The sequence below is a fragment of the Trypanosoma rangeli genome, assembly GCF_003719475.1.
Source record: "Trypanosoma rangeli strain AM80 chromosome Unknown Tra_15.4_contig_00479, whole genome shotgun sequence".
NCBI classification, from domain to species: domain Eukaryota; phylum Euglenozoa; class Kinetoplastea; order Trypanosomatida; family Trypanosomatidae; genus Trypanosoma; species Trypanosoma rangeli.
In genome coordinates this window covers 1-9526 of record NW_021706224.1, presented here as the reverse complement: position 1 = coordinate 9526, position 9526 = coordinate 1, and the positions used below count along the sequence as shown (strand labels likewise).

At 54.2% G+C, this 9526-nt stretch overlaps 6 protein-coding genes across 6 annotated transcripts, besides 6 other annotated features; all 6 read left to right on the top strand.

Annotated features, from left to right (window-relative positions):
* Positions 1–213: 213 nt before the first annotated feature.
* Positions 214–255: a microsatellite.
* A 230-nt stretch (positions 256–485) lies between these two features.
* Positions 486–995, top strand: TraAM80_08900 (uncharacterized protein; the record flags this gene model as incomplete). Its single annotated transcript, XM_029385616.1, has 1 exon — positions 486–995. One exon carries the CDS (start codon positions 486–488, stop codon positions 993–995), a length of 510 nt encoding a protein of 169 aa, XP_029234540.1.
* A 339-nt stretch (positions 996–1334) lies between these two features.
* Positions 1335–1736, top strand: TraAM80_08899 (uncharacterized protein; the record flags this gene model as incomplete). The annotated part of the gene is made up of 1 exon (XM_029385615.1): positions 1335–1736. One exon carries the CDS (start codon positions 1335–1337, stop codon positions 1734–1736), a length of 402 nt encoding a protein of 133 aa, XP_029234539.1.
* Positions 1737–1755: 19 nt separating this feature from the next.
* Positions 1756–1785: a microsatellite.
* A 16-nt stretch (positions 1786–1801) lies between these two features.
* Positions 1802–1819: a microsatellite.
* Positions 1820–2008: 189 nt separating this feature from the next.
* On the top strand, positions 2009–3178 carry TraAM80_08898 (uncharacterized protein; the record flags this gene model as incomplete). The annotated part of the gene is made up of 1 exon (XM_029385614.1): positions 2009–3178. One exon carries the CDS (start codon positions 2009–2011, stop codon positions 3176–3178), a length of 1170 nt encoding a protein of 389 aa, XP_029234538.1.
* A 176-nt stretch (positions 3179–3354) lies between these two features.
* Positions 3355–3375: a microsatellite.
* Positions 3376–3446: 71 nt separating this feature from the next.
* Positions 3447–6410, top strand: TraAM80_08897 (uncharacterized protein; the record flags this gene model as incomplete). Its single annotated transcript, XM_029385613.1, has 1 exon — positions 3447–6410. One exon carries the CDS (start codon positions 3447–3449, stop codon positions 6408–6410), a length of 2964 nt encoding a protein of 987 aa, XP_029234537.1.
* A 210-nt stretch (positions 6411–6620) lies between these two features.
* On the top strand, positions 6621–7016 carry TraAM80_08896 (40S ribosomal protein S13; the record flags this gene model as incomplete). Its single annotated transcript, XM_029385612.1, has 1 exon — positions 6621–7016. The coding sequence occupies one exon, from the start codon at positions 6621–6623 to the stop codon at positions 7014–7016; it is 396 nt and encodes a 131-aa protein (XP_029234536.1).
* A 95-nt stretch (positions 7017–7111) lies between these two features.
* Positions 7112–7148: a microsatellite.
* Positions 7149–7419: 271 nt separating this feature from the next.
* Positions 7420–8961, top strand: TraAM80_08895 (uncharacterized protein; the record flags this gene model as incomplete). Its single annotated transcript, XM_029385611.1, has 1 exon — positions 7420–8961. The coding sequence occupies one exon, from the start codon at positions 7420–7422 to the stop codon at positions 8959–8961; it is 1542 nt and encodes a 513-aa protein (XP_029234535.1).
* A 160-nt stretch (positions 8962–9121) lies between these two features.
* Positions 9122–9163: a sequence feature (A-rich).
* Positions 9164–9526: the final 363 nt, after the last annotated feature.

Below are 9526 nucleotides of genomic sequence, written 5' to 3'. Positions count from 1 at the left end.
ATCTGCGGGCACCTTCTGAATTTTATATACTCAAGCAACGATGCAAAGACATAAGACAGAGTTGTGCTTTTTGTTTATGTGTTTTTCCCCTGCCCGTTGTTTTACTTATATTCCCATTCTCTCTGTGGTTAGTTGGAAAACGCCTTAAGTTTCTTGCTGCGGAAGGATGAGCAATGCACTTATGCGTCATGCTTCTACGTGTACATCTTTGACTATTATTACTATTATTACCATTATTTTGTGTTTTGTTTTTATGGGGTGGGGGGAGTGTCTTCTTCATTGTGTCTGCTCTTTGCGCCTCATCCTCACTGTGTACTGTGTGTCTGCTCTTTACGCCTCACCCTCACTGTGTACCGTGTGTCTGCAGATGAGTGACATGGAATATATGTTTGAATATTTGTAGATTTATCACCTCTCGTATATACGTGTGGATACTCACGCGATGGCTGTGTTTTCATCTCTAACCAGATCCCTCATTAGTTGCCATGCCGGTAGGCGTGGGGTGCGTTGAGGTTTACCGCAACGCAGTGAGCAGCCGTGACGAGGATGTCATCTGGGACGAGCTTAATCTTGTGCTGGAACGGGAGGGACAGAAGGTGCTTTCAGAGCGCTCAACCCCGCAGAACAAGACCGTGAATCACACGTATCTTGAGATGCACGGCGACCAGAATTTTACAGAGGTAAAGAGCTGGCAAGGGAAAGAGATTCGGCGGCTTCCAGGGCTTGTGTGGTCGCCGACGTTCATGACGTGGCTGCGAGACGTTGCCCCGAGTCTGCTGGGATTTATGCCCGATACTGCACGCGTGGCTGAGCACAATTTACCTGATTACGAGATGTACATCGAACACCCCACGGTGGGTTGCTGCTTCCTGTACGTCTCCCTCCTGTCGGACGCGGTGCTGTTGTTTGATGATGAGGCGACGGGTCGCGGTGGGCAGGTTTTTCTTCCGCAACGGTCCTTGATGCGCTGCTTGGGCGAGGCTAGGTGGGGGTGACGATTTGGCGAACAGCCTAACGCCACACACACGTTTATCAGTAATGCTGGTGTCCGGCGTGTGGTGGAGCCGGAACTGCGACTTAGCGTGCAGTTGTGGAAGTTCACGCCACAGCTGCTGGATGCGAGGCTGCTTCAGGACAGGGTGGAGGAGTCCTTCCGGCACCTTGAAGAGAGAGAAAAGAGCCGAAGTGGTGTAGAGCAGGCGGAGGAGGTCTGTGCGTCCCCGCAAGTTGATTTTAATGCGGTATCCGGTGAGCAAACCACCGGTGGGGGCCTTCTAGGCGGCGATTACGTGGTGGGGCCGTCCCCTCAGCCGGGAGGTGGCGCAAAGGTCACGATGTACAAGATTGAAAAAGACTACGGTAGCTACAAACATAAATTTCAGCACGTCCATGGGGTACTTCAAGAGGTGAAGGTGTTGCAGGACGCCGGGCAACACATTAATGACATGTGGTTGAAGCGAAAGGTTCTAGAAAATCAGGGAAACACTGAGCACGACAAGAGTAACAGCTTTGATGCCGAGGATGTGGAAGGCACATGGGGTCGGGTGGACGCACGGGCACACTCCTACAAAGCACGGCTTAAGGGCATGGACTACGACGGTAGCGCCAACCTCAGCAGTGCGCTGCCAGACGTGACGGAGGACGCGCCGCTTGATATGAAGAAGACAATACGGAAGATTGCCCCGCTTGTGAAGGATGGAGAAAAGATACTTGCGAGTTTTCCTGGTGCACCGTAAGCGAGCAAGCGGGTGACAGAGGAGGAAGGAGGGGAAGGAAGGGACGAAGAATATGTTGTGGTTTGATATATATATATATATATTGATTTGACGTTTCTCGTAGGACGGATGTGGTGGGTAATGTAATTACCGTCTTTTGCGTACTACTCTCTTTGCCCCTTTCTATTCTGCATCTTTGGTTCTCATAGTCACTTTGTTATCATTAGTATTACCTTCGTTGATGTTCGTGTTGTTTCCGTAGCCGCTGCATAGTTTTGCGGATGAGGAGACGGATGCATCGGTGGGGCTGCAGCGCCAGGACGCTTTGCGTTCCTCTTCTGATATTGTTGCTGATGACACTCGTGATTTGTCTGAATTTTATGCGATTTGTGCAGGGCTCCTTCCGTGGGGTGCATTCCGCAAAGGTGCAACCGTATGAAGAGAGAAGGTGGGAGCAGCAGACTCCGTTGGAGGCTGCGTTTGCTGTCAAGACCCAAAGTATTCTTAGCGGTGGTCGTCTTGTTGGTGAAGAGCTTGATGTTCACCTCTTTGTTCTTTGGCATCGCGCATATCCACAACGGCTGGTGATATTAAAAGACATTCGTGAGAGTTTTCTTGTGCTTGACCTGGCCGAGTTCGATTGGGGAGATATAACGATGGGGTCCAACAGATTTCTCTCAAATCTTTGGGTGCTGTACAATGGCAAGGGTGGGTGGAAGCGGGAGGGGATGTGGAGGAAGGTACAACAATGCGGTTATGGAAAATTCATCGCTCTTGTTGTTGCTGACATGCACCCCCGCTACGTGCAGAAACCTACCGCGCACGGCCCCGATACCGTCAATCTAATGATGCACATCAAGAAGGAGTTGTATAGAAAATGGACAGGTGGCGGCTTCAAAGTGCATGGGACCTTCTCCACGCATGAGGCTAACCATGACATCCGCGTGTTGTTCCACACCACCGTTGAGGGGGTCCTTGAGCGCGCCATGGAGAAACGGGCCTACCCCAGAGACGTCGTGTCCGCATTCTTGGACGATCCTGCCTTCTTCGCTACGACGCGCGAGGCGTATGGGGTTACCGACGTAAACAGCAAAGATAACAATGATAAAACTGAAGGGAAGGTAGAACAGAGCCGCCAGCAAGGCTGGCGGTGTGCTTCGTTTCTTTTTGCACTTGGGTCGCTGACGCAGGTGACGGTAGCGGATGGACGAACAGGGGTTCTGCTTTGGTCGAAGCGCAGCTCGCCTTCCGGGACGCCGCTTGCGGTAGAGGTGGTGACACATGTTGCGTGTGCCGCGTGGCCCGACACGTTAGAGCTCCGCGCGCCCTTGTCAGAGATGTGGGGGGCTGTGGCACTGCTGCGTGCCTCACCAGTCAATTTGGTAGGGGTGACGTTGCGCAGTGCCTTCGCTGTTGAGCTGGAGGGATCTACTCGAGTGCTTCATCTAAAAAGTTTCAGCTGATTGTTTCCCATCTTTTATTGCGCCTGTAACGCCCCCCTCATTTTCTGTGTACTTACGCATTTATGTTCTTGCGGGAACGGCTTCCTCTGACGATGGTGATTGTGGCTGGGCGTTGATGACTCACTTTGCCATTGGATTTCTTTCGTTGGGTAAATGCGTGTGGTTTCAAGAGGTTGTATATATATATATATATATATGCGTTGCTTTACTTTTTCCCTTTTTGTTTATTGAGGGTTGTGCGCGAAGGGAGTCGTAGCGTTGCTTCGGGATGAGCTGGTGCACGGCGGCGGAGGTGGCGGACCTGATACGCGTCAGCAGACTACATCATGGTGTTGCAGAGGCTGAACGTAAAGCGGCGGATTTGCGTCTCACTGAACTTCATGCATCAGCAGTGAACTTTGGGGACGCTTTGGTGGAGGTGGCGGTTGCATCTGGCGCGCTTTCATGCAGTGTGCGGCTGGCGGCAGCGCTGACGCTGGAGTCATTCGTGACGGAGCGGGCGTGGTGTGAGGGCGTCGGGTTTAGCGACAAAGAGCGTGTTCTTGCTACACTTTTGGCGTGTTTGCGCGATGTTTCACTTGCCACGGCTGTGGCTGACGTGCGGCTGAACACTTTGTTGTGTTCCTGTCTTTGCCGCATCATATGCTTTGAATATCCCACTGCCCACTGGGATGCCTTTATTGACGAGTGCGTATCGGCCATTGTGTCAGTAGACGCCACAGAGCAGCGGGCGGGGTGCGGGTTCGTGCAACGTACAATTCTCCTGCGGTTGGCGGAGAATTGTGCTGCCAAAGCCGCACTGTGGTGGCGTCTGGCGTCTGGCGTGGTCCGCCGTTTGTTGGAGTGGGCTGCAGTTTATGGAAGAGGAGGGGAGCCACGAGTGCTGTGCCTTCGTGTCGTGCTTCACTTAATGCGGCGGCGTCCACGGCCGAGTGAAGTTGCTGAGGCGGAGCGTCCGACAAGTTCTTTTATCTTTTCCGATGAATTTCGTGGCGTAGTTAGTCGTAGCCTGGAGGAGGGAGCGAGCGCCTTTGAATCCAGGGGGCCCTGCACGCTACTTTTGGAGGAGTGTGGCCTCCTCTTGGACGTCGCACAACACTTGCTCGGCGACGACGCGTTTGCACGTGTTGTGTTTCGTTGCAGCATTTGCTTACTTTCGTCATGCGAAGCTGCATACCTCGCAGGGATCGGAGAAAGCTCTTCGCTTGTCTCGTGTGTGGATAACGCGTTTGAATGCCTCGTTGGTGTACTGCAGACGTATCCGGAGGCGTCATTACTGTGCGACAACGAAATGTTTCTGTTAACGCTTTTCAGTTACATGACACGCGCTGTTGGACTTGAGCATGACGATGAGTCGGGTTTGCTGGACGCATTGCAGGAGGACTGTGTTGTGCCGTTGGGGTGCGCTGGCGGTGACACAGCCGCAAACGCGGGTGCCGTGCTGGAGCTTCTTATGGAGGCGAACCCGCACTTATTGGGTCTCGCGGTGGGATCTCTCTGCGCCACAGTTACTGAGCTTTGCCAGGGGACCACCTCGGCGCACTGGCGGGCGTGGACAACTGCCCTTCGTTGCTGCTGCCGTGTGTATGACGAGAAGGGTTTGTCGCTCACTGACAGCCTTCCAGATGCTGCTGGGCGTCTGTTGTCACCCCTTGCGTTACTTCTCAGGCAGGCCACTGACCCCTTGGAGGCTGCGGAGCTGATTGAGTTGCTTGCCTTGTGCGTTGTGCGGGCGGAGCAGGAGCCTGTCTGCCGCGTTTTTTTGTCCATCCTTGAAGCCACCTTTGATGGCGTTGGCGATAATGGCACACGGGATCAGTTGCTTCTTCTTGCAGTGACCGTGTACGCCGTGCATCGATTTTTTTTGACGTGTGCCTCGTCGCTTGTACCCGGGAACTTGTGTGACGCGTCGGTGTGGTTGCGGCGTGCACTTGCCGTAATCTCACGCGGAGGCCCACTCGCCGTGTACTGCGGCGCCCACGCTGTACAGACGCTTCTGCACGCCACTCCAAATTGCACGCTCCCATCAACGCCGTTGGTGCTCGCCGCGCTAGACAATGCGTGCCGTCAGTGCAATGTACCGAATGCATCCTCGCTTCTTGCTGGGCTTGTGTGGTCGCTTTGCTGTCATACCCCGGGGGAGTGCGATGTCGCCGTGGAGCTGCTACAAATTGTCTTGTCGCATTGCCTTCACAATGGACCGCATCGCGCAGAGTTGCGGCGCTGTCTGACGGAGTATCTATGGCGTTTTTTAAGGTCTGTCTTGAGGCAAACGACATGCCTTCAGTGTGTTGCGACTGTGCTGCACAAGTGCCTTCCCATCGTTTTGCAGTTTGCCGTAGAAGATGCACCACATGACGATGCGACGGCGCGTCTTGTGTCAAGTTGCCTGGCGGCAGCGGCATCTTGCGATGACGCGGGGATCATGTATGAGAACATCAGCTCTGCACTCTGGGAACTCCTCCGTTCTGCGGTGCACGAACGCCACTGCTCTGCGACGCTGACGAAGATTGTGGCAGCGATGAGTGCTACGGCACTTGTTTGGCCGAAGCTCTTGGACAGAGATATAACGGCAGTGGTGTCGCTTCTCTTCAGCAGCGTCGATACAGCTGGGGCGAGGGGGCTCAATTATGTGGGATGCTGCCTCCTGCCAGCACTTTTTTGTGTTCGCCACCCAGAGCAGCTGGAACACATGACTGCCGTGTTTGCCGCGACACCTCTGCACAAAAATTTGGCGTGGGGGACGATGTTTGGCCTTTGGAGCTCCGTCGCCCCTCTCACTGATCATTTTACCACGCTGTACTTTCTGGCGGCGTGGTGTCGCTTGTTACGGTACGCCATGGACACCCGTAGTGAGGGGCGAGACGTTCTGACAGTGGCCGTGCCCCACTGCACGGTGTACTACCTTCCAAGCATGTACGTGAAGTCACTTCCAAAACAACGGGTAGAGCGTTGTAGCATGGCGCAGTGTATTGCTCTTGGCCTTGCGCTGGTGGCGCAGCGAGGACAAAAGTCCGCAAAGGTGAAACTTCTGGAGGAAGAGTTGCTGCATTTGCTCTCATTAAATCGACGATTTGAGGCGCTTGCGTGCTGCAGCGCTGCTGAGGCGAGGATTGACACGTTGTTATCGATGAGCCTCGTAGAGGGCGCCCAATGGCTTCTGGGGATGATGTCGGACGGCGGTTACGGGCTGCAGGTTGACACCGCTATCCACTTTGTGGGTAAATTATAACCGATCAGCTTTATAAATCTTGTACCTGATCACACTGAAGTTGTTGGGCTCGACACTAGTTTTACTGCGCCCTCTTTTTTTCCCCACTTGCTGCTTCTTTTTTTTCCCCCCCACCCCCTTGCCAACCACTCCGCTTTTTCCCCTCTCATTAACAATAACTCCACAACACCTCGGAAGGTGTAGTCCGTAGCGCCACCACAGGAAAAAAAGATGGTTCGCATGCAGGGTGTTGGTCATGGCAAATCTGCCTCGTCACTGCCGTACTGCCGCACGCCTCCGTCTTGGCTGAAGATCGCTAGCCGCGATGTGATTGACGCCGTCTGCAAGCTGGCAAAGAAGGGTCTCCCGCCTAGCCGTATCGGCATGCAGCTGCGTGACTCCATGGGTATTGCCCAGGTGAAGAACGTCACTGGCCGCAAGATTCTTCGCATCCTGAAACACAAGGGTATGGCGCCGGAGATTCCGGAGGATCTCTACTGCCTCATCAAGCGTGCCACGGAGATGCGGAAGCACTTGGAGCGCAACACGAAGGACAGGGACACAAGTTCCGTCTTATTCTGGTCGAGTCCCGTATTCACCGTCTTGCCCGTTACTACAAGCGCGTGAAGCAGCTGCCTCCCACCTGGAAGTATGAGTCCAGCACGGCGTCTGCAATGGTGGCGTAAGGAAAGGCGCACTGTTGTTGCTGTTTTTTTTTCCCCTTATTTCTTCTTTTGTTGATTTATTTATTTCTTCTATCACCGGTTTATTGGCGTGCGCATTTTTTACTTGCGATGCTTTTTGTTTTTGTTTTTTGTCTTTGCGGTGACGCTAACAGTGTTGTACCGCCGTGTTTGCCTTTTTTCCCCCATTTGGTTGTGGGCTCAGTCCGCAGAGGATCGCGAAAAGGAGGGGGTGTCGTTAGCTGCCGAGAGGAAGAAGGCGAGGAAGACCAAACAAACCAGCGCCGCTTTGCTCTCAGTGACGTGCGGCGTATCTGTTGTATCGTGCCCTGGCAAAACAAATAAATATGCGTCGTGCTGGTCTTTTTGCCGTCTGCACGCTTCTCCTCGAAGGACGGCTTAAGCAGCGGGAGCGGCCGCAGCCGACCCCTGGCGCGCCGCTTGATGAGGCGCAGGTGCAGGGCCTCGAGGCGGAGGCGCAGCAGCGTGGCTTCATGCGCCGCGACGGCCCCGACGCAAAGGTGTACATGGAGATGAGCCTCAGTCGGCCGGAGCGCATTAGCGGTGGCGTGCCAGTGGCGAACCTTCCGCCGGTGGAGCGCGAGCCAACGGAGTTTGACGTGTACCAGCGGTCCACGCGTGACTTCACGTCCCAAGTGACGCCGTACGGCACCACCGGCGTGGGACTTGGGGCAGGCTTCGGCGCACGCGAGGACAAGCGTCTTGGGTTTCTGCGGCCGCGCAAGCTGCAGCCCTTCGGCGGCGAGAGCAGCATCGTTCCGAGGTACGATGAAAACGGCATGCCCATTGAGGCGGGACTCACAAAGGAGCAACTGCTGAAGAAGCGCCTGGCATACATGAAGAGCTTTGAGGGAACCACAATGAGTCACCGGGAACACTTTCTCCTTGTCGACCTGGATTTTGAGAGGGACGCGATGCTCTTCGGCAACACGCGCGAGGAGTTTGAGCGGAATGTCACGAAGCTGAAGGAGGTCATTAGCAAGTACACAAGGTGGGAGCGCACCGACAATTTCTACTACTACGGCACGATTTTGTTGAAGGCCCTCACGGCGTGGGTGCTGATGGAATGCCTGCAGCAGCACTACGAACTGAAGCTGCTTGCGGGCCACTATAACGACTTTGTGGGGTCGATGGAGGAGACATTGAACGGACTTGAGGAGAACCTCCAGCGCGATCTGCAGCGGGCGCGGGCTGAGCTGCAGTCTCACCGCCCCGATTTTAAGCCGGTTGTGGAGGCTATTCGACGTGAGAAGCGCCGCCTGCTTGATGCTGAGGCAGCACATGTGGCGGGGTTGCAAGCCTCTACAATAAACAACAACAACGACGTCAACGGCAGGAGTTCTGTGCCTGGCGAAGATGCTTTTGCCGCTGGGATTGAGGTGACCCTGGAGACAAACGGGGTGAGGAACAAAGGGGGACAGCAGTTCCCTTCCCCTGCACCGCAGCAGGCGCAAACACAGGAGCACTCGCCATTGGTGTCCTCGACAACACATGACAGTGTCAAGGGCCACCACCCGATGGACACGATGCACGAAGAGCTTTATTTGTCTACCCTACAAGGACAAGAGACACAGCACGAGATGCGGCGTTTGCAGGAGGCCGCAGCGAGCAGCCGGGCATCCTACAGTGTATTTGGCGCGCTTTGGAGGAAGATACGTGGGGGTGGTGGTGATTGTGCGCTCGTGACGCCTCTGCAACAAGAGGACTTTGCTCGTCTCTCATACGCGGCAAGCCCCACGAGTATTGAAACGCTGCGTGCCATACGCCGCATTCTTCTGCCACGAAGCGAAGACCACATTCAGGTGGTGCGGGAGGAGATGCTGGAGTACAAGCGGCAGAAGGAATCCAAACTTGTCCACCCCGAGTAAGAAACCCTCTCTGTTACGCGTTTTTTTTTTTCCTCACACGTTGTCGCTGATCTTTTTTTTTTATTGCTTTTGACACAGCGACGCCACGCATGCGTGCGTGCGGCTCTGCGTAAGCCACGAGCTCTGGCGCTTGTTTCAGGCTCATTGGGGTATGTAAGTGTTATTATTATTAGTTTCCTTTTATTTTTTTCTTTTTCTATTTTTCTGCTGCAGTCCGTATATCTTGTCATCAAAGGCCGCATATTACGTGTATGTGGTCAGCTTGCTTCCTCCTTGCGATTGCATGAGTACACGAGGTTTTGTACTCATATAAAATTTGGCGAAAAAGGAGTTTGCATCCCTGTGCGTGTAATGAGTCATTCGATGGAGGAGCTTCCGGCGATTCCGTCAATTCTTTTGCAGACGTTTCCCCTGGAGGCATATCTACGGAGCTTGTGCAACAAACTGACCGACAATATAAATGCCCTGCACTGCTCCGTAGTCGGACTGCAAGGGGAAGTGAAGTCGTGCAGCACAATGGTTACTGATATACGCCAGTTTTTGCGGCAACAGGCTCTGTTAGAAC